This window comes from Tyto alba, unplaced genomic scaffold (genome assembly GCF_018691265.1).
Source record: "Tyto alba isolate M040663 unplaced genomic scaffold, T.alba_DEE_v4.0 Super-Scaffold_22, whole genome shotgun sequence".
NCBI lineage: Eukaryota > Metazoa > Chordata > Aves > Strigiformes > Tytonidae > Tyto > Tyto alba.
In genome coordinates, this window is record NW_024881296.1 from 29,411,431 (window position 1) to 29,438,744 (window position 27,314).

Consider the following 27,314-nt stretch of genomic DNA (forward strand, 5'->3'; position numbering starts at 1 on the left):
GCCACCAGCAAGGCTGTGCTCAAAATGAGCCTAACAAATACCATGTAGCTGAGATTAGTCTTTCAGGATACCACACGACTTGACCACACCCCGTGTGCGAGCTTGCACTTCAAATAAAATGGATCCGTCCTCACAGAATTTGCCACAAGCCTCAATTAATGTATGAATATCAAACGCTAATTCTTCTGGATGTCTTCTGGAAGTCTGGAATTATTTTTCTGCTGGAAGTCTCTGTTCTGTTTTCCATGTGTTATGCAATTCCCTCCCTGCCTCCCTCTAGGACAGCTTTATTTATTTATTTGTTTGCTTGTTTGTTTGTTTGTTTGTTTAGATCAGTAACCAGAAAGGGCAAAAAGTAAGTTTCTGAGAGACTAGCATATGGAGTTTTCTTGACAACATCTTCTGTCTGTTCTGCCCAGCATACATAGTTGGGTTTTCCAAAAGCAGGTCCCAAAAATTTAAAAGTGCAGAACACAGAAAACCAAATCAGAGTAATTCTAAGATAATGCTTAGAGTTTACCAAGCTGCCTCCCCAACAAACCAAGTATAACCATGCCTCTCACAAGCATACATGTGTCAGCATTTGTTTTTTACTTAAGGTCTATATGAAGAGATCAGTACTGGAACGTCCTGGTCAGATTAGCATCACAAATTACTTTATCCAGAAAAGCAAGGGTCTTTTCAAACTGTATTCATCCTGCTTTGATTTGCACCTGTGGATGCTTGTGTGATGTTTCTTAAAAGATATTTTCTAGAATCTAAGTTCTTTTTTTCCTACTGGGGCAATAGAAGAAGATCCTGCTGGCATTACTGGAAGCTTGACTGCATCCCTATGTTCAGTAAATATACCTCACCACAGATGTATTGGTGAAGACATGGTAGTAGCCAGGATCTGTGACAAACTTTTAAAAAAGCTTGCTAAACTGATGTGTTTAATCACATACAACTGAATGCTGCCACTACGTATATATGTGAGTCATTATAATATGCTTTAGCGCAGACACGTGTATCATATTCAACTGAGTCATAATGACAACTTTCTGTCCCTTCCTTATGTCTGCAGCTGCCATTATCGTGTCAGTATCGTCTTGTAACAATTAAAAGTAGATTGAATCACCAACATGAAGATTTCCATACATTGCAGAATTTTTATATAATTTTAAATATTTACTGTGATTGTGTTTAAGTATTCTTGTCATCTACACAAGTATGTAAACTGTTTGAATCCTGCTAAGTTTTTGGCCATGATCATTTCTTCCAGCAGTGAATTTTGCAGTCTAATTCTGTGCTGAATGAAAATTCTTTACGTTTATCAGTTTAAAATTTGCCTTCTTTCAATCTCAAAGAATTTCCTCTTTTACAGTAAGGGAAAAAAACAATGGGTATTTCTGAGCCATTCCATAGTATATACTTTGGTCATGTCCCATTTTATACATCTCCTCTGTAACACAAATTCTTAATCCTTTCAATCTTTCTTCATGCAAGAAACTTCCCATGCCCCTGATGATTCTTATCACTTATCTCACTCTGTATCAGCGATCTACTTCATAGACCAAGTCAAAGTGAATGCCACTCTGTTGTAATCATATCTTACTTTTTTATCTGCACTCAGTGGTAAAGACAATTGATTAAGGATTTTCAGTGAGAGCTTCACAGTGGCTATAACTACCATGCTCTTGGCAACTGTGCTTGAACTCCTGCTCTCGCAGCCATGTGGTTCAAGGCAGTTCCCCACCTTGTAGAGACTGAACTTCCCTTTCTAGGCTGACGTTTGGGTCACTGCAGATGAGAAACACTCAGAAAGCCAGCAAGGAGGCAGCAGGATGACAGGGGAATTCAGGATTGAGCTCAAAGTGTTTTGGGAAGTGTAGACATAGCTGAAGTCACAGAAATATTTTATTCCTTATTGTAACAGTAAGTGTTCATACTTGTGAGGAACACAAGTGTGGTGGACTTGGCAGTGTTAGGTTTACAGTCGGACTCAGTAATTTTAAAGGTCTTCTCCAACCTAAATGATTCTATGATTCTATGTTAAGCCATCCAAATAGGCAACTTTTCCAGATCAAATTGCCATCACATTACCATTTGCCATCAGTTGTCATCTAACTTAGCTAGATCCCGATGAAACTGTATTAGGTCTTGATGAACATAAATCACTAATTCACATGTGAAACTTGTTGTTTTGCAGACTGATCCATTCTCAAAGAAATAATAAATATATTTAACAAGCTCATTCATACTGTAGAAAAATCGAGACACTTGCTATTTACCATATGCACAAAATGATCATTTATTAATACTCTTTGCTTTCTGACTCCTAAATCAGCTTCTGATCTAGATGGTGTCATTTTAAGCAAAACCAGACATGTATTTATTGGCTGCAGTTCTTGTGATCTAGTGAGATAATTTATCAGCTGGAATAGTGCTTAGTGACATTGATAACATCTATATTTTAAAACTTAACACCCACACTGCATAGTGCCGTATAACATCTGGAATTATGCTGTTTTTTTCCCAGACCAGGTCTTAACTTCAGTTTAAAAGGAAACAATGTTGAAATAGACTGAATGTTTTTTAACTGAGAACTTTAAAACTACTAAAAAGCTGGGTAACTTTAAGAATAAATAACATAATTTCAAAGACTTTCTGCTTAGCTAAAAGAAATTATTAAACATTTTATTAACTGATTCCTACTGTTACAAAAAGAAATTAGTAGTGCTGGGGCTGGGAGTGCCCAGGAGACTGCTGAAAGAAACGGGTTTACAAGTAATGCTGCTACCTGGATTGAGACTGGTGGTCTCAGTTCACTTCTTAATACACATGCCTTAAAAGTAATATACAATCTCAGTGGGCAGGAAGGAAATGAACGCTCATAGTGTTTACCAGAAGTGACCTGGTTAGTCATTCCTTGGTCAGAACTGCTGGAGCCAGACTGACGAGGTTCTCTGATGGTGCTTTAATTGCTGCTGGAGGAATAATGTTTAGTTATAGACTGCTTTGCTATCAGGTGAATACCTTTCATGAACCTTGCATTCACTTACAAATAGCACTGAGGTACAGCTAAGGCTTGAGGACTGAAGCTTATTACTTCTTGCACACCTTTCTCTAAAACATTTACAAAGGACTCAGAGTGAAGGAAAGGCAAGGAATGAACACAGTGTATTTAGGACTGTATTTGATGATGCTGCTGTAATGTAAAATAACTGTGCTTCTCTATGAATTTTTTTTTCTTTTTGTTTGTGTTTTTTTTTCCCCCCTCAGGTCTTCACATGATATAACCCACTACATTTCAGATGAAGAAAAATAGAAACTTTACAGTTCACCATTAATGCCATAGAAAGACTACATAGTGTACCACCTCCTACACTGGGCTTAGATCTTCTTTATATTTTTCCAACTATTATTTATTTTCTTCTTTTAAATTCTAATTTTGAAATCTTGAAAATATTACGATCTGGTGCTTTGTGTAGAAAGCATGAATAGCAAGGATGAAAGAAACATCTTTGCAATAGGATGGTCAAGTGTGAAATGAGAAAAGTCACTACTTGAAAGAAAAAATTCTAAGTTTAAATGATTAAGATTTGCTGGAGTTTTTAACATTTGAAAAATGGGATCTAAGTAATTTTGGAGGCTGGAAAGAGTGCCATTTCCAAAATAAAGCTATTGGAGACAGATTGGCAGAACACTGCAAGGGCTGTAGTGCTAGTGTCTTACGTTACTTCATTAAAAGCTCAGATTGCACATGCTGGAATCAGGTTTTGAATTTAGAAGTGTGTCACTCTGCCTATGTAATATTAAATCATAATGTGTGATAGCAATTCTTCACTTTTGTATCTTTGACCCATATCAAGAGATTGGGACAGGTAAGAACAAACACAACTTCTGTCAAACCTCTGCTGTAAAGAACATTTCGGTCACTAAAGGTCAACAGGACACCAGTATTAATTAGAAATCTTTGTTTCCAAGTCCATTTTAAAATTAGTGCCATATGAAAGATAGATCCTACATTTGTGCAGCTGCATGTGCTGTTCTGTACAAATTAGTTAGAAATATGCAAATAACATAAGGAAACAATCTGCACATTTGCATACAATTTGTATATGAACACAAACTTTGGCTTATGATTAACAGACCCTGCCTCCAGCAGTGACCAGGAAGGATGTGGAGTTGCAGATAGTGACAGTTCTGGCATGCGGGCTGGGATGAGACAATAGTTAGGTGTCAGTTACAAAACCAGGGTATGTGTGTTTGTAGGGATGTGTGGCTATCAGAGGGCACCTGGGGTGTGCAGGTGGCTGGAGGAGGCTGGATTTCTGGTGTTGTCAAGACTGGGTAAAAAGATGGTAAATAAAGTACTAAAGGTCTTTAAGATGGAGACATCTGACTTGAAAAACATTAATGGAATCGTCTGCCTAGCAGCTCCTGAGAAGCTGCATGCAGTCAAATGCAAGTATCTGAGGAGCAGCTGGGCTGGAGGATATAGAAGCAGCTGAGTCTGTCATAGCTGGAGCTCAGCAGGGAGCACCGGTAAGGCCTGTAAACTGGGGCCTCTCTCCCATCTCCCTCTGGCACCAAAGCCTTCTCTGCTTGCCCTTCTCCCTCTGACCCTGCAAGAAGAGCAACTATAGGGATGTTCCTCCATTACCTGGTCCCCTGGCACTGCAACAGTACCTGCAGGCTGAAAGTCAGTTTTAAATGGTGCCACCATCAATGTGCCAATGAAGTAAAATCAAGATCTCCGTGGAGCCTAATGCTTTGACATTTTGCTGCTTAACAGCACCAGCAGCAATGCTAATTAACAGTTTGCATTTACCTACAGCCAACTCAATCCCGGCCACTAGTCAGTCACTGGATTGTAATGGCTACTGGTCACCGAGTCTAGTCAACTTGAGCTCTTTCAGATCCAGAATTGAAAAAATCTTGTCGTCCATTGCAAAGCCTTTCAAACTCTGCTGCTGTGGTGGTACACAAATGCAGAAACCGTATTTTGAGAGAGTGTTTACATGAGCATACCCTTCAGTGGACTTAGGCTAACCCAGAACGCTGTCATCAATGATGAGAGTTTTGAAAGACCTTAAATACATTTGCTTACGTGTATGCACCTATGGTTACAGCAGCTTTATCACATTCTAAGCCTGAGGTGTGAAGAATGATGGTTGCACCCCAACGCCAAGACTGCACCCGACTGTAGGACCGAGTAGCACGGCAGCACCGAGGTGGCTGGATGTCGGCACTCCGCAGCACGGCGAGGACGGGGCCGTTTCCGTGCCGAGGGGCCCGGTGAAGCGTGCAGGCGTCACCCAGGGCCGGGCCGGGCCGGGCCTGTCCTGCGAGGGCTGAGCACGCCGCCGCCAGAGGATGGCCGCACAGTCCTCCCAGGGCGCGGCGAGGCAGCGGCTCTGCCCTGCCTCTCTCTGAGGAAGCCGAGGGAGGCGCGGTGAGGGGCACAGGCCCACCGGCGGCCTCCTCAGCCGAGCCGACACCCTTCGCTCCGCCTCACCAGCCGACCAGGAAGACGGGCGGGAGCAGCCGCGCATGCGCGGCAGCGCGACGCGGGCGGAAAGGTGCCCGGCGCGCTTGCGCAGGGGGATCCCGCCAGGCCCAACGGACACCAACATGGCGCCCTAGGTCCGCCGCGCCAGCGAGGCGGCCGCCACCATCGCCATTATGTCGCGGCACCGGAACGTCCGAGGCTATAACTACGATGAAGGTAGTGGCGAGGAGGCGCCGGCGGCAGAGCTGCGGCCGGGGGAGTGTGTGTATGTGTACGCGCCTCGGACGCCGCTTCAACCGCCCGGTCCCTCCGCACGGAGGGCCCTTTCGCCCCGCGGGGGGATGCGCGGCGGTGCCCGCGGGCGGGTGTGCGTGCCCGGGCCCACGGGGTTGGAGGGGAGGGTGCGGGGGGCTGTCAAGGGCGGTGGGAGGGGAGAAGCAGCCCCGTCCCCTGCCCTACCCTCCGCGGGGGTTGGACGCGGCTCCGTGCGAGGCCTCGCCCCGCCCTCCCCCCCCCCCCCCCACCCCACCCCTTCCCGCCGCCGCCGTTTCCCGCCCGAGCGGCCGCGCCGCCGCCCCTCAGGGCCGCCTCCTGCTGCCGGCGTCTCCCGGGAGCTTCCACGCGGGGAAAGCGCGGCTCTGGCACGCAGGCCAGCCCGCGGCTGGGGTTACCTGCCTTGCTGTAAGCTGCCGAAGTTGACCGCTTTTCGGGCGGGTGGGGGTGACGTGGAAACCAGCCTTAGTGCAATTGAACCCGCCCTCCTTCGGTCTTGTAAAGCCTCGAAGTTTGTGTTCCCAGTCTAACTCTAACAAAGTGTTGCTGATGTTCAGCCATAGTAATAGATGAGAGGCAACAGCTATTCCTTGTAGAAGTGTATAGTTCTTAAAGATGGAGTTGAGCATTTAAGGAAGAACCTGTTGCTCAGACATCTTTTCTGTTACATTTGACTTGAGTTTGCATGGAATGAACCATCTTTTGTGTAAGAACTTGGCTCGTGCCTGCAGTTCTGCAGCTTTCTTCATGCCCTGTCCCATTAACTTGGGCAAACTTAATTGGGCTGTTTTTTTTTTTCTCAGTGGTTTTGTTTGTGTTGGCTTGGGCTGTGGAAAAATGGACACGCTTCCAGTTGGTATTAGTATTTTAAAGAAGCCTTTGGTATGGGAACTGCTATTTTTGTTGCCTTTGTCAGTTTATATACAAAAATTGCAAGATATACTGCCTGCCTCTGCTTTTTTGCTACTGAGTGCGCAGATGCAATATGTGTATATATTATAGCAGGAAAAAGTGGGCTTTGCACTGTGATCTTGGAATTCTTGGGGAAGCCATGTAAATCCATGTGAGCCATGACATCAGGGTGGCCTACCTTGCAGGTTTTACTAGTCCAAATTTACCCAGTATAGACAAAAGCTTAGTCTGAATTGGGGATTTTACTGCTTGATTATTTCATCCTCTAGAGATTTTCTTTGTCACAGGTTGGTTGAAATGATTTCAACTGAATTTCTATTATCTATGGAGTTGGGTGCCCAATCTGTAGAACTGAGTTCAGTGTTTGTACACTCATTAGGATCTCTTTTAATGAGGTTGCTGAGTTACATAGTAATTTGCTGTGGCCATATGAGGCTTAAGTTTCTATTGCTGTTTGCAACTTTACTGCTGCATTACACATCAGGTTTAATTAGAAGTGTGTATATGTGTGGTGTTTATATTTACACCATATGCTACTTTTGTAGTCACATACAATCATTTCTGACCCAAATGAAGTACACTTTTGTGTCTTTTTTTTTTTTTATTTTTTTTTAATTTAATATAATGCCATATGTTCTTTTTATGCCACTTAAGATTCTGTAGTGCTTTGTCTGGCCCAATTATTTGTCTCCTTTCTAAAGTAAATATCTGCAGTATTTTTTTGTCTCCTTTCCTAGGAATGCTTCTGCGGCCTTCTATCTTGTGGCCTTTATTTGACCATATTCTATTTCGGCTCTCTCTTTTTGAGGTATTGTGATCAGAACTGAATGTGATATTCCAGCTGAGAGTATGTTGGTCATACAGCTGTTGATACTGTGAAATGCTTCTGTGGCTTCTGCTCTGTTCCCTTTAATTTTTGTCATTTTTTAATAATTATTTTTATGGTCAGTGCAAGTTGAGCCATTTTACATGGGGTGTCTTTTTCTTAGTTTAGAATTAAACCAGTATGGGATATACAAGTAATTCAGGTAATACACACTGACAAGACTTACCTTGTTTTCCCTTACTACTAACTGTGAGTGTTGACCATTCACAGAAGTCACCTTGGAGTTCTTGACATTTTCCAAGTATCAGTCAAACTACAAAAAATATACTTACCTTGAAAAAAAATGTATAGCTCTTCTCTAGACTTCTTCTATAGTAATTAATTGGTGCTAGCATGGAACCAGGAGACAGTTCTTTTCAGCATGGTCAAAAAGTAGATAACAATATGCTCTTTTTTTAAAGACAAGCAATCAAAACAAGCCTATAATATGTTTTCTTCATCCCGTCATAGTTAATTTCCAAAGTAGCTTACTGAGTCTTTCACTGAACTTCATACACATGTACCAGCCAGCCCTTTCAGCTACTGCTTCTGGTTGGCATTGTTTTTGAAAATTACAGTGGATTATAGATTTAAGTTTACTTTGATTTTCTTGTTCCATGTTAAGAGATAAATGTACTTTTCATGCCCCAAATTCAGAGCCTTTTATAGATGGATACAGTGTTTGTAGTGTCCCAGTTCTGTGGTGTCTGTAAGTTGATACCAGTGCAGACTTTTTTTTTTCAGCTGTTAGCTACTTCTATTTCTCACTCTTAAAACAACAGTGTTATTTATGAAACTGCCAAGTGTATGCAATAACATCTTTAAAAATATTTAATTATTTTTTTCATGTATTTAATTATTAGTGAAAATTACAAATATATTTTCAAGATTTATATAATACTAGGATTTGAGGGAGGGGGGCAGGGATAACTTACTTTCTCTTTGTGTTTCCTGATAACTGATTCCTGATACCTTTTTTTATTGGGGAAAGTAGATGGCTGTGTTTAAGTAACTGTGAGATTATTTCTTTTTGGCTGAAACAATTTTGCATATTCAAAGGGAATTGTGAATTGTGTTTTTTCGCCTTGCTGAACTTGAAAGGCAGGTGGCTGTGAGGATAGACTGGAGAAGAAAGCTGAGAAGTAGATAGGTATGGAGTAGAAATGCTGATCCTGAGGTGTTGGGAGTAGAGGTTGTAATTGAACTGTCTGTGGTTAAGACTATTGAAAGGTCAAGCAGAAATATGAAAAGTGTCATGGGTAAAGCTTTGTTGAACTGTAGAAAGTTGCGTTTGAACTGAAGGCAGCCTTTCAAAGGAGGTATAAATCAATGAAGCATGGCAGTTCTTGAAATTTTTCAGCTTTTCTAATGAACAGAGTATTAAATGTTAAAATTCTACTATTGTAACTTAGAATTTCTTACCTAGGTAAATAAACAGTATTTAACTGCACTTCTGGAATACTATAGATGTATAATTTTTTAAAAACTTTTGTGAAAACTACCCTTTGGGTTATAATATTAAGTATTTAGAAACTGGGCAGGCTAATCTTACTGTTTCTGCTTTATAGATTTTGAAGATGATGATGTATATGGCCAATCAGTAGAAGATGATTATTGCATTTCTCCGTCAACAGGTTAGTTCACGTGATTACCTGTAAGCACTGTCCATTAATTCCTGCTCTGATACTTATTTCTAGAATAAAACTATATTTAAAAGCTAGTAAAACTTTTGAAAAGTGCCTAATGGCCATAATCCTGTTAAGGTCAGTGAAGCAGTGTTAGGCATTGTTGTAGTGCTGGAAGTCACATTAGATGACTGGGCACAGCTTCAGTCGTACAAGTATGTTGTCTTGGATGGTCAGAATGTGCATGATAATGTAAAAATCTGGTTTATGAGAATGTGTTGATAGTCTTGAAACATTTGGTATCTTTTAAAATTGTTAGTAGGATTTAGCTGGACTTAACAGTTGTGATACTGCAACTGGTAGTTGATGCCATTTACACAATTTTGAGTAAATGTGGGGTGGGGAGTCTTATTGTGGGATGTGGCATTGATCCTCACTGGCTTTTGTTCTCATGCAGGATCATGTGGAGATGATAAGCCTTTTGGCATTTGTAAAGTTGCAAACTAGGTGTAAAAATAGTGATGCTGTGTGCTCAGGTGAGACTGAATTGGAGTGGCTCAGTTCAGCTGAATTAAACCCAGCTGCAGAACCATTAGGTTGTATTCTCCAGTCCAATCTCTGGTAAGATTATCAGTTCAGGGTTTCCCCAGATTTGGTGGCAGTGTTTCCAGAGCTGAGCAGGCCCTGAAAATAGTATGACTAATGTTGATGTGAAGCTGTGTTACTGCAGGTAACTGGGCTGGATATAAATGCACTGAAACTGTGATGTAGTCTGTGACTTCTGGCCATAGGTACTTGAGTTAATTAGGTCATTAAAAATCTGTTCCTCTGTTATCCTGTTGATTTTAGATAAGCAAATCTATATGTGTATTTTTATTATTTGTAGTCACATTCCCTGATTTAACTTCACGTTGTCTTGCATTCAATTTCTAAGTTTAATTCCTGGAATTTTTCAGACCTTTCTAAGAATTAAGGTAGCCTTGTATTTTGTGTTAATAATATGCAACGTGTTTACTTTTGAATCAAGTATAATCTACTAAATTGCAAAACTAATTCTTGCTTGTGCACAGTAATTTTCCTAAGAAGTCTTTTTATGTAAGTTTCATTTTACAAAACACTCTGATCTAGAGTGTATAGCAGTCTTTTAATAGTTGCTTCAAGCTATGGTGATTTGATATGAAATGGTACGCATTTGGGAAACAGTTGCTAAGGCTATACTACTTCTGGATACACATACGCTTTCAGTATGCATTGCAGAGCTGGGCAGAATATTACCTAATGTAAGGAAATTTGTTTACATTATCCTTTGTAGATTTCTGAGAGTATGTAATGACTACGGCTCATGTTCAGCAAGAAATTTTATCTATATGTGCTTTAACGTGTTGCTGAATCAGGGTGGAATTATACACTTATTTGAAGTTTTGTGTGAATATACATTTTAACTCATGGGTTATACTTCTAATGAAATTTCAAGAAGAATGTGTTCAACTCCATTAAATTGTTACCAGTAGTTTGACAGTAAAACCAATAGTATTTTAATGCTATTTTTTTTCTATTTGTAACGGAGGTAAAAAAAAAAATAGAGTAAGGCTCTGAAGACATAAGGCCATAGATGGTAATTTGGTATAGAAAATACTATTTTTCAAACCTGGAGTATATTCTTTTGTTTGAATACTGAACTTTGCAGAATTATTGCGTTACATGGATACAAGGATATTGCCCAGCCTGTGGTTCCACTGTGATGATGACTTATTTGTATTTTATCACAAACTGCTCTATGCTCTGTACAGTCTTGAGGTAGTAGTCATTGTACAATAGTGTCCCATCCCCCCACCCCGAAACCACTGCAACAAGTAAGCATCCTAACTTTTCTTTCCAGGTAGAGATGTTTTGTTTTTAAAGGAGGAAAAAATATTTATTTATTTATTTAGTTATTTTAATACTTTGTTTTTTACATAATGCAGCAGCTCAGTTTATCTACTCCAGACGAGACAAGCCAGCAACATGTGCTCAGCCATTAGAAGAAGAATATGGCAATGAAGGTACAGATGATACTGCTGATTATTTCACATCCAATCATCAGTTGACTGATATTGATAGAGGTAATTGTTCTGAGAATCATTTATTTTCTGTAAACTCTTCTATGAATTAATGACTTACTAAAATTGTCTTAAATCAATGTTTGTTACTTGACTGACACTGCTCACAATTTTGTAATCTTGTAGAGCGAGACCTGTCATGAACATAGCTTTGGTGGTGATTCTTCAAGTTCATAACTAAACTACCTTTTCCATACTGCTTGTAACTTGGTTGCATACATTGAAATATGTTCTTAGTTTCTGATTAGAAATAATGAGATTTGATAAAAAATTCAGACATAAGAACAGCTGTACTGTCTCAGGCCAAGCATCCATGTAGCTCAATGTCTTGACTCAGCAAATAGATGCTTAGGGAAGAGTATTAGAAACATGCTGTTTATAGAATGACCTTTTGGTTGTATTGCATTCCAAGTTATGGCAATTAACAGTATTTGAGAGGTTTTCAAAGTCATGCATTTCCCTGAAACAGTAGCCAGTATCTTTATATAGTATCATCTGTAATTTTCTCTTAGCCTAGTTTGAATTCATTAGACTTTGGTTTCAATCCTGCAGTTGCGAATTCCACATTACAAGCTGAGTTCTGAGCTGAGTGGTTAGGGGAAAAAAATATTTGCTTTTGTTTTTTAAACTTGTAGCCTGATAGCTTAATTACATGCTTTGTGAAAAAGGTTCACAAGTCTCCTTCCTAAGTATTAATAGTTAACCTAGGTTTTAATGTTTTGGAAATAATCAGGGTTATTTTTAAAATGTTGAGAAGATCAGAGAAAAGTGTGTTGGTGAATAAATAGTCTAAAATGCATGAATGAAATTTGGTATTTAAAATAAGTTGCAGAAAATTCAGAAACAATAGAATAGAAACAGTCTAGATCAGTGTCAGGCAAATTGGTGGAAGCTCTGCTAATGCTTAGATATATGGGTAAATATCATAAATTGGGATGTAATATACATGTTTTTACAGCAGGAAATAATGCTGTAGAGGGCAATTTTAAAGAATCAGCCAATATGTGGATACAGGTGATCTAGACAGTACAGTACCCAGGCTTTTTGGAATGCTTTTGACAGACTGAATCAATTAAGAATTTATATTGGAACAAGAAGAAAAGTAATATTCTGGACTAAAAAAAGATGGAAAAGAAACACAGAAATAACCATTTCTACTGGGAAAACAGCAGTAGTCCTGCAAGACCTGTTACGTTTGATAGTCTGCTATGTTAGCCATTAATACAAAATTACTGATTGCAGTCCACCTGGCTGCAGAGTTTGGCAAGATTATACTTGTTGAGTGTTAGATAGTAAAATGGCCAACCAACACATTGTGCAGGGCTCTGCCAGTGCTTGTTTTGCAGAGCAAATGTCTGGGGAACATTAACTCACTATTTGGATTATGGGTCGAGGGTGCTGATTTAAGTAACCTTGGGGAAGTTGGAATTCTGTGGTGTTGAATTCCCTTAGCAAAGTTCTTTAAACATCACCATCTTTGGAGAGGTGTTCAAATAAAGAATCTGTAGTAGTCTTCCTGTTGTTTAGTTCCTGTTTTTCTAAAATCTGAACTGGCAGAAGTTGTGATATTCAGGAAGATTTTCTTCTGCTCTCTTGTGTTTGAGTGTCTGATCAGCACACTGCTTTCAGTGAGTGGCAGTCTGGGTGAATTTTCAGTCTCATGTGTGTCAAATCAAGACTTACAAAATGTATCTTAGTCAAGGCTTATACTAGTTGCAGAAATATGCTCCAAAGGAAATTGCTTTTATAAGCCACAAAATGTATAACAGTTTTAGGAAAGGTAAAGATTGCAGGTAGTTTTAAACCTGGTGTGTTGCTCCAGAGTCTTCAACTGTTATGGTCTGAGGCCCGTGAAAATGCTGTTATACTTTGGGAGATAATTATAGCATCTGTAAACACTTATGATGTGCTGTTCAATGGGGTTTCATGTTGACTTACTAAATTACTTAGGATAATTTTAAGGTGATTATTTGTATTTCTTCTTTGCAGTAAAGATGTTTAATTTTATAACATCAAAGTATTTCAATATCGAGACTATATAGACTAATAAATAGTGATATGTTCCTTATAGCAATATCTGAAATTAGGCAAATATTCTGCAGGGTTTGGGGGCAAAGTTTATCATGGCAATAAGTGAGATTGAAATTAATTTCTAAAGGTTTTATCTCTCACTGTGATATTTTTCTCCTATTTTTGTTAATCACATGTGTAATGGTAGTGGTTAGGCTGCTTAAGACATTTTTTTGTATAGCTTGTAACAGTAATATGTCTCTTTTAGCCCGTCTTAATTCATGCCTTGATCAAATGAGAGAAGTTTTGGCAGAGTCTGTACCAGAGCAAACAATGGTGCAAGCAATACTGGATAGTAAATTTGATGCACAGAAGGCTTTGGATCTTGTGCTTTCACAAGGCAGTAAGCAAAATGTGAAGAATGAGGATGCTGTGATTGTAGGAAAGACGACAAAAGGTATACTTCTGTTTATTTGTTTACATTCCAGATGATTCATTTCTATGTACAGTTTAATTTTGGCTTTACAAGCTGTGAAGATGCTTATTATTGCATTAGTCATTTATTAGAAAATTTAAAAAGACCAACTCTTCTATTTTTGTGCTCTACAAACATTTAAAGGAAACAGGTTTTTTTTGATCTAGAAGTCAAAATAAAACCTTAGTGTCAGCTTAAATTCAAACTGCAACCACCTGCAGTTCACAGTAAATTTCTGATTTCTAATATATGACTTAACTGAATGAGTATATGTCCTAAAAGTTGAACAACATCTTTAAGTTTTAGGCACTTCCATTATTTATTTGGTGAACTGACATCTTCCATCCCAAATAATTCCGTTTTTTTGGTAGCATCTGTATAGTAACCTTCTTATTTTGATTTATGCTTAAATCTTTGTAATCTTTACTGTCATTATTTCCTAATTCTTAAAGTTTCTTAGGTATTTCGGTAGATACCTGTAATTTAATTGTAGAACATTGCATTTCTTCGGATAACACTTAGTAATTAAATGCCTTTTCATGTTTCTTCTTGATTTTTTGTTGCTGCTGTCAACTTTTTAAAAAAATTGGATATTTCATGGTGACTGCACTTCCATCTGAAAATTACTGGCTATTGTAAGGTAAGGAGACATACTTTGTTGTCCAGAAATGTGTATTGATGCAGACAGTTTCTCTTGTGTAGTAGAAAATGTTGCTCACACCAACAAACGTGGGTTTGGAAACTTGACAGCCAGAAGTGGTTCAGCTTGTTACTCTTTAATTACAAATGATAAAATGGTTCTCAATGCTGAAAAATCCAATATACCTTCATCTAAAAGGAAAGGATTGAGATCCTCTTCACTTTCTCTGTCATCTTCTTTCAGTGATGATTTGTGTAAAGGATCGTTTTGTGAACCTGTGAATAAACAGGCAGAGAATCAACTACCAGGAAGTGTTAATGCAGGAAGTTTGATTCCTGACAGTGAAGGTGTTTACTTTAGCATAGGAAGTAACCCATCTGGAAATTCTTCTCTTGAGAAACTGGAATGCAAGGAAACACAGGACTTGAAATCCTTGCTGATGCAGAATGTGGCTTGTGATTCTCTGAGTCCTGAAGAGAGCATTCCTCTTGTTTCTTCAAATACTTCTGATTCTAATAATAATGCAAATTTTTACAGTCCTCCATGTTTAACAAGTGCTTTAGGAAAATTGGCTCTTGATAATGAAGTTAGTCATACTATAAGTAGAAAGAATGAAGTTGAAAATTTTTCTTCACTTGTGCAAAGTAGAAAACAAGAAAGCCTCTCTTCAGACATGTCTGCTTTGCCAATGTTAAAGTTTGGAACTACATCATTGGCTGACTTACTTCAGGAGCACCAGGAAAGCAGTGCTAGCCACTGTTATTCTTTGGCTGATCTTTATACCCAGTCAACAGCAAGTCTCACTGATACAAAATTGGGAACATCATCATTATCACAACTAGTAAATCAACCCCAAACTTCAGGTGGGATGCCAGAGTTAACAGGATCTTTGTCTTCTCTAGCCCTCTCTGAAGTTTCTCCACTAAATGAGGTTGAGAATTTATCACTCTCAGATTTAATAGCACAGGCTATTGAAACAGATAAAGCTCAACAAAGGACGGACTTCCCTATGCTCAGTGTCACTGAATTGAGGCCCTCTAAAAGAACCAACATTGATTTAAGTGTCCTTGTAAAAAATACAGGTGTATCTGCAGAACAAAATGAGGTAGGACAGTCAAATACCTTAAGCCCTGAAACTAAACTTCTAAAAGGAAAACAAGGAAAATGTGCCGGGTTTGCCAAAACAAATAAAAAACCTAAAAGAGGGCTTATTCCTACAAGGCAGGATTTATCCCTCTCATGGATGAAGGCACTGCGTGCAAGACCTTCAGCTTTTGCTTTAACCTTGTGTCTCCGTTATCCTCCAAAAGGTTATAAGCGGCACACAATTGGTATATATAAAGCTTTCCTATACAGTAGACAAGTACAAGACATAAAACCCAAGGAAACTGGTCCTATAATATCAATAACACCATTTGACTTCAAATCAGCGTCTCCTGATGATATTGTGAAAGCTAACCAAAAAAGAGCTTTTACAAGAGAATAGTGTGTGTGTGGGGAAATCAATGTTTGTATCTCAGTATATTAAAAAAAAATATTATCGAGGACCTATTTATAATCCAGAATTGATTTTTTTTTTTTTTTTTTAATTTTTTTAACTGACATATTACAGTTCTCATTGTTTGGTAGTAAATTTGTATGTGAACTTCTAAGCTGTTGCACTGTATATCTTTATTTTTGCCTAATTTTCACTGACAATTTAACATTTTTAACTTTTGCAAAGTCTTCAACTTTAGTATATAGGTATTGCATGTACAAAATTGTATAAATGCCATTAGACTTCTTGAAACATCTCTCTAGGTGTTGAAGATACAATTCATTGGGAAGAACACTGAATTATTGTTTTGTAAAGTAATTCAGTTTTGCTATATGGTGTTTAATTTGGGGAGCGGGAACCTCAGTTTATATTACAACTGTTTTAATAAATGTTCTTAAAGTTAGATTTTCTGATAAGGTATGTTATTAAACTGCTAGTCTTGTTATTGATATTGCCAGTCAATGTCATTATTCTCTTCTATCTTTATAGTGATTACAGTACTGCAACAGAAATAAATTTAGTTTTTAAAAGCCTCACTAACCTCAGGTTTTGACAGTTTTAGCTGGGGTAGGACATGCCTAATTTTTCATAGGACCAAATTTGTAGGGGAGAAAGCAATTAATATTGTGTGCCCTCTCCCCTTTCAGTCAGCTGTGAAAACCTGATATTCAGAATTTTGAACCAGCTTTTTTGTAGGTATATAGATGTTGCATGTATTTTATGAGAAGTTTCACTAGGATTCTATGGTTTATTCTCAACTCTTTTAGAAAAGTATTGGAATAACAATTCTGTCAACTTTAGCATGAGAGTCTTTGCTCAATGGAAGAAAGAAATTCAGGCAACACATAAATGCTGTTTGTGTCTGCCTCATGTCTGTTTTGAAGAAAGCTTCCTTTAGTAATGGAAATATATTCTCTTCTACTGTTTGCACCCATGGCTGTTACTTTGAATTTTTAGATGGAAGATCAGAATCAGGACATTCTAGACTTACTTTTTAATTGATAATTAGCAGATTCCGGTGCTTCTGTTAATCAGATTAATAACTGCATGCATGTTTCAACTTTCCTTTTAGTACACATTGCTACTTTTAATATATTTTCGGTGTCAATGTCAGTATTTTAGATCCTAAACAGCAATAAGGGCAATAAAGGTACTGCTGCAACTAGAAGGATACATTTGTTCATATATTGCCATACACTTAAGCTAAACTTGGCAGCTAGTATGGAACAGTAGATATGCTTCTCATCTAGTTTTAATGTAATTTTTGTTGAGCATGTTACATCAAAAAGAAGAAACTTTGGGTTTATTCCTGGCTTCAGGTTGCACTACAATTTTGTTTCTAAACAAAAATAAAACATGTTCCGGTGTTCTCAGGTACAAATTTCATGTTCTGTATATTTTACTTGTCTAGTCGATGCTGTTGTCATTTAGGACTATGAGCAGTGTGACCTCTGACCTCTTGAATGAAATTAATGTTTCTTACCCTTACTAATAAAAGTTTTATATAATGACAGTGCCACAGTGTTTATGTTCTAGTTGATGTGTTAATCTAGCCATCCGTGTCCTTGCCTATTTCGAGTGCCTTAAAGTGTAAATAATACAGTCCAGTGTACATACTATGATCTGATAAGTTCGTGAGCAGTAGCATGATTGATTTATTTCCTTAGAAAACTTCCTATAGACGTCTAGCTGATAGTGTCTGTATACTGGTTATTGATCTAGTCTTAATAGCAAATTCTGCTTTTTGAACAATATGAAATGATTTTCAGCGATCAGCTTCTCTGTAGTTAGTCCAACTTTTAAATGTCTGCTGCTTAAAAGTCTGTTTTTCCCACTGAGGCAAAATATCCTATTGGAAGAGTTTATAACGAAAGTTCAATTTTTTTTCAAAATGGTGTGTATTCTTCTAGTAGAGAAATTCTGATTTTTAAAAGTAAAATATCAGTTCAAAGTTTGGCATTGTCATGCCTGGTATATTTTTAGGTGGTTTGCTTTCTTATGTTTCAAACACTCTTGAGGCTCTAATTAATGTAGGTAGAGATTTCTAATACATGTGGGTTTTTTTTAAATCTTTATTGATTAGCTTCATTTTCCCCTCTAAATATTTTCTCTTACTCTTGCTGAACTTCTCTTTGGTTTTGGTCTGTTTTCTCATTCCCTTGGCTGTTCTTTTTTTTGCATGAAAGTTCTTAGCATTTTTAGTAACTTTGCAGTCTGAACCGGACATATGCCTAAATGTATGTCCTATGGATTCCACTGGAAAGTACATATGAGTAGTGGGAGACAGTGTGTAGTACTTGGAGCTCAGTGTAGCCACAGGTTTCTTGCAGATTAAAGTTCGAAGAAGGGATTAAAACCAAAGGCATCAGCATTCTATGTTCATTGTGGATCCTACTGTGGGATTGATACCTAGTAACAACTTTGGATCTTGTTAGGTAGCTAGATTTTCATATGTAAATAGTTTTTCGTTTACATTTGTCTCGGTGCTGTTAGTGGTCTTGAAGAAGCAATACATGCTTTTCAGTGTATAAGGAGTAGGGGAGGGATTTTTCTTCAGTGTGCAATCCTGAAGTAAGCCTTGAATTAGTACAAACTTGCAGGCTGAACACTGCAGAAGGTGCCTAGGTAGTGGATAAACCTGAATTCCAAATAATTTTCAGCAGAGATTATTTATTTCCATGCTTGGAAGATTTTACAGTTTTGTTTTTATAGACAAAAGGTAATGTGCTACTGTATTTGCTTTTTAAATGAAACAGGTATTTTAATAATTTCCTTAATTATTCATTTAGTTCCTTACTGAGAACTGGGTTTGTGTCATCAGTGACAGGTTTAATTGTCTTAGAATACTGCATGGTATTACAATATAGAGCATTTTTGTATAACAACTCTGTGATTGTGCGGAAGTGTTTCTGCCTAATGAATGTTAGAATTCTTGTTAACTCAATCTGCCAATTTTATGCTTAGCACAGTGAACTTATTTTATTGATGTATGTATATAATTTACCTCTCTGCCCCCCCATTTTGCAGTTGGTGTGTATCTTTGTCTAATATAGGTTAATTGTGTTACTTGTTTTGGAATTCACATATTAACATTGCAAAGTACTTGTGTCTGTGTTTGCATATGGACATAAAAAAGATAATATCAAACTACATAGGCATCCTACTTCTGGTATTCAGAATGTATGCTCCTAAGGTATTTTGTACATAATTTTTAAGTAGCTGCTGAATATTTTTAATACAAAATTGACTTCTGGACATTGCTTTATGTACCTAAATAAAATGCATATTCTCAGAGGACTGACTTAATTACAATTTTTTATTAACTTACCTGATAAAAATAGAGTTATGATTGAATGCTGTATAATGACTGTATCTACTGTGGAAACAGGTTCCAGTTCTTGGCTAGGTTTGCATGGGCATATGTCTTTCCATGGAAGATTCCTTTGGAGAAACTAAAGCTAAAATTGGCATCTACTAGTATCTTCAGATACCATACTGAGGCTTCAGTTTGCTTTTGGTTAGAAATAGGTTTGTAAGGTGTTTTTTTTTTTTTTTTTAAGATCATTTTGATAGTGTTTTTTTTTTTAAACCTTATTTGGATCTTAAAAAGGAAAGGCTATCAGTGAAGTAAGAAAAAAGCAACTGTAAAGTTAGTTCTCAAGTTCTTTGTTACAGTAGAAATTAGAGCTACTACAAGTGATTTCTTAAAATCATCATTCTTAAAATGTCTCTAAATACCTGTTCCATTTTTCTTTTAGGTTTCCTTTTTCTAGCTGATTTCTATCTGAACTTGTCTTGGAAAACCAGGCCATTGAAAGTCAAAGTATGGAAAGTAGGAAAATTACAATCTCCATTGGGATATCAAAAATGATCGATGATTTGTAGCTGTTAGGATGTGATTTAACAATTATATTTAGCTGTTTAATTGCAACAAAAACCACGTGTTTTGACAAAAGTATAGAATGTTAGGAGCATAAGCTTGAAATTTCAACCCCCCTCCCCCCATGCGATTAAAACTTCACATACCTGTTTTTTTTTATTTAGAAATAACTATATGAATAATTTCTCATTATATTGTTCAGACAATTCTCAGGATCTTAAACTTTAGAGGCAGCAAGCTACTTGAGTTTCTGGAACTGTTGTACAACAGTATTTCAGAATCATATTTCTGAGAGACTGGTGCAGTGAGGGAGGTCTTTGCGATTTTGTTTTGCCTATTTTCTCTAATCATGTAATTCAGATACATTTTTCAGTAATCAACAGTTTCTGAAAATCTACACTTACGCAGAAAGTTAAAGAGAAACTACAACGACTGTAAAAATTAATAGCTGTATGAAAGATTTGTATGAAGATAGGATATAGGTGCTCTTTATGAAATGTATATAGTTTATTACAAGGGCAGTAGCATAGAGTTATACACACAATCATTCACATCTCTTTCCAATCTAAAGGGCTCAGCTTTTCAAAGTTGTTAAAACATTTTTGTAATAAATGCTGATTATGAATTGTGGTTGGGAGAAAAAAACAGAGCAAAAATTTCATCACACTGTAATTCATGCAGTAAAAATAAACTTTCTGAAGTGCTGAAAAGGGATGCTTCTCTGTTTTTTTGTTTCTTTGGAAATTGAGTTGAATTTTGATGGATAACTTGTATCCTTTTTTTGGTATGTGTGAAGTGTAGACAGCTGAAACTCTTAAGTAGATTTTATATTCAGTTCACTGTGTCCAAACTGTTATTTAGATGAGGAAATGTTATTAGTCCAAGTTATCTGTACTTCTGTCTGTGTGCTAATGGTTTTGTTTTTATGGGATTTTCTGTGGGGAAGTAAGTGTAACTTTGTGAAACTGGTGTGTTTAGTCTGTGCTAGAAAACGATGTGATGAAACAAAAATAAAAACCTATGGTGATTTTATTTATTTATCTATTTATTGAAGCAAGCTATTTTCTTCTTCCCAAATTGCTCTCTTAATGCAGTTCAATGGGAATGGGTCTCTTTTAGGATTGCTGCATTATACAGACAGTTGCTCCTTTATGCAGACTGCTTGTTGAAGTATACATTTTTACCAAAAGTAAAACCTAATTGCCATTTGTGACTTTAGGTGATTGTTGAGATGAATTATTTTTATGAAGCAGTTTACTGAGTTTCTGGTGTCAGTGCTGTCCTGGAAGTGTTCTTTATTTGGTTTGTGGACACATTACATTGCATACTTAAAAATGACTCATTACAAACAATTGTCAGTGACTTCTGTGGTATGTCAGTGGTTTATTGGTCAAATAATTGATTTGGATGCTTAGTGTTGGTAGGATTCGTTTAGAAAATAACACATTGCCCTTGTCTATATACTTTCTGGTAATAAAATGACCAGACAATGACTAGGACCCAGAAAATGGTTGTAGCCTGCAGAGATGAAAATAATCCATTTTGAAAGAGAACTCATGAACAATTTGTTAAGAATTACAGACTTTTGAAGATACAGTGAAAATTGTCTTTTTATAATGAGAATATGGGGATTTTAAAGAGGAGTTGCTTGTGAAGTATTTACTCATCGTCATGTGAATGTATGGAGATAATAGCTGATGATGAACATTATTTTGATATTTCAGTTGGCTATTTTGATTATTTTTGTCTATAAAATCAAAGAAATAAATCTTAATATAAATTTCTTCTTAACTGGTGACATATGTTCTCGATATGTAGCATTTCACAGGTGTCCCTTCTATTTTGGCAGTGGATATTAGTGATATTCAGGGATTGCAGTTTGAAAGGCACTGTTGTTTGCTTTCACTGTAGTCAAGGGGATTGTTTGATGAAATGTAGCTGATATATATGGGTTCTCTGAGAAACCTTTCTTAAAGTTCAAATTTCTAAAAAATGTTTGTTAAAATCTACCCGCTTAGTCAAAAGGATCTGCATTCTGTGCATATTTGTTTCATTTCTGCTTGTTTATTCTGGCTAAACTACTTTTTTTTTTTTTTTTTGGCTGTGTTAATATTGCAGAACAAATACAGATACTGGTGAGTGAGCTAGATCTATTCCATTTCAGGCACCATTAACAGAATCGTTAACCACTTTATGACACTAAGATTTTGGTTTTAGTGATGCATGAGCAAGAAGGAGGTCAAATATCTGTAAATGTGCAGTCCTTGCAGGAAATAAAAACTACTGTGACCTGAACATGTATAGTTTGATTGTCGTTAGGGTAGCAAGGAATCTAGTCTTTTTTTAATTTAGTCTTTCCTGTAATTGAGCTATCTTTTGTGGGGGCACTGGCTATTTTGTTTTATGGTAATTTCTCAGGAATAGCACCAAGAACAGGGCCTTTATAGGGCTATATGATAAATATTTAATAAGAAACAAGCTTCACTGTAGAGTCAAAATTGAAAGTAAGGCACAGGAAGTTGAAAAGCCTTACTCATGATATGCTAGATAATCTAGGAATAGAGCGCAGGTCTAAAGCTTAAGTCTAGTTTTCTGAATATTGGACTATACTACTTTACTTGCAGCTGTTAATAGAGATGCAGGTATTTGTTCACTGTCATTTGATTTATGATTTTTATTAATACTGCATGCATTTAGGTTTTTGACGTAGCTGTTAAGACAGTGTGGGCAGTTTCAAGAATACAAGTCACAAGTAAAATTAGTAAGTGCTTAACTTGCATTTTGTTAATGTTTATCTTTCAGTTTTCTAGAATTCTTGTTTTTGCCTCTCCTGCATAAATACCCTCCTTCACTTTTGCTTTACACAGTAATAAACAGAAATCCCACAAACATCACCACAATGCGACTTTATCTAATTAGCTTTTTCTTTTCACTCAGTTGAATGCATCAAGGTTTGTTTGTTATTGAGAATGATGGGCATTTCTCCGTCCATGGACAAATACTTGCTTGTCTTCTTTTTATGCTGCAGATGAACACTGTGATAGCAGTTGCTTCCTAGTGCAGATTATTGTGCTCTTTACTGAATGGAAATGTTTGAAATCTGCCATGACTGATGATATAGTTATATCTTAAATCATGGAAAGTAATGAGAATTTAAGACTTCCGTGTTTTGTGTAAGAAAAATATATACACAGACTTCAAGAGTTTACTGAATCTTGACACTGAGGTACTGTGTGGGTTTTAGAAAGGAAGTGGCTTATTTCAGGGAAAAATGTGTCACCAGCAATGAAAAGCTTTTTAAAATCCTTTGAGATACCTTTTTGAGATTCTCCTCATACATACTGTACACCTACACTGGAAAAAGTGACACTCCAGGCTTTTTCTGAGTTTTATTTTATGGTCATTTAACACTAGTTTGGTTTACTTTTTTTTGGACAAAGTGTGAACCAATACAAAGTCAGTCATTTTTACAGTTGATTATATCATGTATGAAAGTTGGGTATTTTGCTTGGAAGCGAAGAGAGCTTAGATAAAATTAAAAATAATTGTGTCCATTTTAGAACTTTGGGTTTCCAGAAGAACCAGAGATCCTGGGGAAGCAGTAGTTCCACTTGTTCTTACAGTGGCCTTCTATCTCAGTCCTTTTCAGGTTGTGGTAAAGTTCAACATTTGGTTTTCTCTGTGTCTTTAGAAGGTAAAGTGAAGAATTTACTGTTTTCAGATGTGATTGCTGGAGTGCCAGGAAGGTATGGTTGGAATTACATTTTCAAAAATCCTGTTAAGTTTTAAGGATGAATGTTTGTTTCTATAGTGCTGTTGTATATCAATTTAAATATTGTAAGTCCTACCTGAAGTTTGCACTTTAGTACTCAGAGCAAGGCTGTTGACAAGTCTGAGACAGTAGTATTTCACAGTTGTAAACCAATGCATTTCAACTCTGGAATCTAGTAAGACATCTAAGCATTACAAGTATGGGCATTTCAAATCCAAAATTGTGAGAGCAAAAGAAACAGTTTATATCAGTTACTGATGAAAAGGAGCTTGAATGCTAATGGGAAACATATAAAAATTCAGAAGTGAAGTTAGGTAAAAGCTAGGAAGGTGGAAAAATGCAAACTTAAAACACAAAATTACTTTACGATGTCTGTTTGTGCTAGGTGTTTTTCACTACAAATACTATTGTTGATTCCCTGTAAAATTCATGTTATCAATACCTACTTTTATCTCTGTACTGTCTTCTAGATGTGTTTCTGCACTATCATACTTTTGTTTATTGTGTGATTCAATATTGCTATAAAACATACTAGTTGCATGGTGTAGTGTATTTATGCCGCATATATACCAACAGAAGTACCACCTTCCCCACTACTTGTGTGCCTCTGCACCTGAGGTGGTTTCTTCTTGGGTGACAAAATACTGTCTGTTTTTCATCATCTCTGCTTCTGTATTCTTTCATAAAGCTAGCATTAAAGTACCAGCTTCTTCCTTTCTGTTATACTTGTGACACTTGAAATGGCCGTTAAACATAAAACTCGTGAGTCTACTGTCAGAATCCCTGGTAAAAATCCATGCTTAAAATGGCAAAATCTTGGGAAACTAAGTAACTTTAATATGGAAAATACCTGTGTATGAAGAAGCTCTGATGCCTAATTGGTGGAGACATGGAAGAGCTTTGACTGGTGGTTGCTTCAGTAGTTCCTCCATATTTATACTGCATATAAAAAGTTCAGCCTAAATGGAAATTTTATATCTAATTAATTCCAAAATGTGACTTGAAGTTGTTTTGAATACTCCTTGTTTGAGTCTTTTACCACTTTTTGTGGTTTTAGAATCACATTTTCCTATTTTTAATGTTTTCCTTTTCCCTACTGCTGACCCATATAAACAGGAAAATGACTAACTTTGCTTGTCAACTAGGCAAGATGGTGAAACTGTGTACACCAAATTCTGTGCTTAAGTTGAAAAAAAGAAGAAAAGTGCCACTTAAAGATTTTAAATAAACCTTTTTCAAGGCAAAAATGGGATTTGAATTGTATGCCTTTAATGCTATTTTTCTGATAACATGTGTACATAAACAAACTATTGTAAGGTTGTGGATGCTACCTGTGTGTTTGCAGGTACTACGGTAAATGCGAAGTGTGAAACTACTCTTTGCGTCAAGGAAGAGGAAAACATTGAGAATGCACTTGAGTCCATGCAAGTTCCTCTCTAAAATCACAAGAGAGTGAAATGCACTGCTTTAGACTGGCAGATGAACTTTTCCTGGTGTTCATCTGCATCTGATAAATCTTGCAAAGCTTACTTAACACTGCAGGCTATGCTTTGCTATATTCAGTTTTTCTTCTAACCTCAGATATGCAGCTTTTCATAAATCATTTTGTGTCTCTGAATGCTTCCGGCAATGAGCAATAGAGCCTCCAGTGCTAGGTTTCACAACACATCTATACATAGGCTGTTATTTTCCAAATACAGGTCTCCCTTATTCAGATTATGGTGATGTTCAGTCTCCATTTTTTTCTAGTCTTAAACACGTTTATCTTTGGTAACTCTGGAATCCAGATATGTTTGGCTGGTGCCAGAGGAGTTCATAGGAGAATGTGGAATAAGGAAATTTTCAGAGTAATAATATATATAAATAATGCAAGTGTAGATGAGCAATGCAGATAATGTAAAACATGCTGCACTTAAAAAGGGAAAACTGTGTTAAGTGAATACATTTCTTATGCTGAAGGGTGGGGCAATTTTTATAAACTTCTCCTAGATTTTAATGCAAAACAGATTGAATGTATTTTGTGCTTCTCAAATGTATGCTGCTATGTATGTCAGTTAGCTTTTACATTGCTTACTTCAGTTTGGCCAGTATCTGCACTTCTCCTTGCAACGGTTTCCCAGATAAATACAATAAGAGCTTAATAGTGTGATTTTATATCAGTTAGTTTCAAACTGCTTTATCTAACAGCTCGCATCTCAAGCCGTGCTTTGAGAATGTGGTCATCCTCTTCTATGGATATATTTAGTTATTATTTGTCTTGTTAAAGACAGCTGCTAGTCTTTAGGTTTGTGTGTGATCTATTGAACTTCCATCTGTGTAGTACTGAGGACAAACCACATTGTACTCTTTTTTTTCCAAATGGCAGGAGTTCCTCAAGTTTAGGAGGTACATACAAAAAAAAAAAAAAAAGTCCTTTAAGAACAGCAGTATCTGGTAAGTGTACCAGCAAGAGCTGCTAGTGGTGATGAAGGTAGCTGTATCAGAAAAACTGAGCTTTGAATCCCAGTAGTAAGGTAGAATAAAGTGCTGGTTCTCTAGAATAATTATGACCAGTCATGGTCTCTTCCAGTAGAGAGCAGTCACATATGGAATAACACCTTAATTACCCTGTTGTTATGGTCATAGTACCAAAAACTGGTAGATAAGAACATGACCAGACTTTAAGCCTCATTTCATGATGTAAGAACACGTTGAAAACAAAGTTCAGCTAGAAGGAGGAAATCTTAAATGTTTTCTCCTGGTGTTAACTCTTGAAAGTTGGTGTTGAATATCTACAGAATACTTAGTGCTCCATCTACATAGAAATAATTTATGAATCTCATTTCTTTTTAATTGTCTTAAACTGAATTGGATATAAGAAAAAGTTTAAGTAGCGTGTCTGAAATTGCTACTGCAGAACTGTGATTCTGCAAGGTGGTTTTTTTTGTTGTTGTTTTTTTTTTTTTTTTAAAAAAGCTGCTTAATATTTTGTAGTTGAGGAATAATGGAAAATTGATCTAATGACATAAAACACCAGCACTTAATCTGAAACCCTGGAATAGTTACAGAGGGGAAGAGCAAGTACTTGATTAATGTTAGTCTGTAACATGGAAGAATAAAAAACGAAGCAAAACCAGCACCTTGTTAATTATTTTGCTTGGCTTTGATAAGGGTATATGCTTTGCTTCATTAGTTTACATTTAGTCCTGGTAAACCAAGTACTATAAAAGGTGTGTGTTCACTCAGCAAATTTCCTTTGAACAGATTGTGTGAAATGTTTAACTTTACCTAATTTACATGTGCAAAGGAGACCAATGCATTTTTTAATGCCTTTTGTTTCCAACTTGTCCTTTCTTAACATTTATTCTTTCTGATACTTTAATAATTATTAAAATCTGAACATGTTTAATATTTTTCTCTTCAAAGTAATTGTTCAGGTGGCTTTTAAATGTATATATCGAACTATTTAAGATTCACAGATTTTTAAATTAAACTTAGTGAACTTTTTTATAAGGTTGTACATTTACAGTAGCTTCTTAAGTTTTGAATACTAAGAGACAAGCTTATAGAATGTCAGTATTGTGTTTTACTGGTTTCATCTTCACTGGAGCCTGCCTTCCAGCATCATTATTTCCATTCTGGTGAATACTGTCAGCTTTTGCCTTGCCAGTTTCCTCAATTTATTAAAACTGCTCATGGTCAAGAAACACCAGCACTAAACATTGTTCTGTGACAATTTGGAAAATGACTGTC

The 27,314-nt window shown here is 36.8% G+C and overlaps 1 protein-coding gene across 1 annotated transcript in view; it reads left to right on the plus strand.

Annotated features, from left to right (window-relative positions):
* Nucleotides 1-5,564: 5,564 nt before the first annotated feature.
* The window catches only part of HBS1L (HBS1 like translational GTPase), a 60,725-nt gene continuing 38,975 nt past the window's right edge, over nt 5,565-27,314 (plus strand). The window contains exons 1-4 of the mRNA XM_042795782.1: nt 5,565-5,710; nt 9,113-9,178; nt 11,134-11,271; nt 13,547-13,735. Of these exons, the coding sequence (XP_042651716.1) occupies nt 5,668-5,710; nt 9,113-9,178; nt 11,134-11,271; nt 13,547-13,735 (436 nt within the window). The 5' untranslated portion in view covers nt 5,565-5,667. The remainder of the gene's footprint in view (nt 5,711-9,112; nt 9,179-11,133; nt 11,272-13,546; nt 13,736-27,314) is intronic.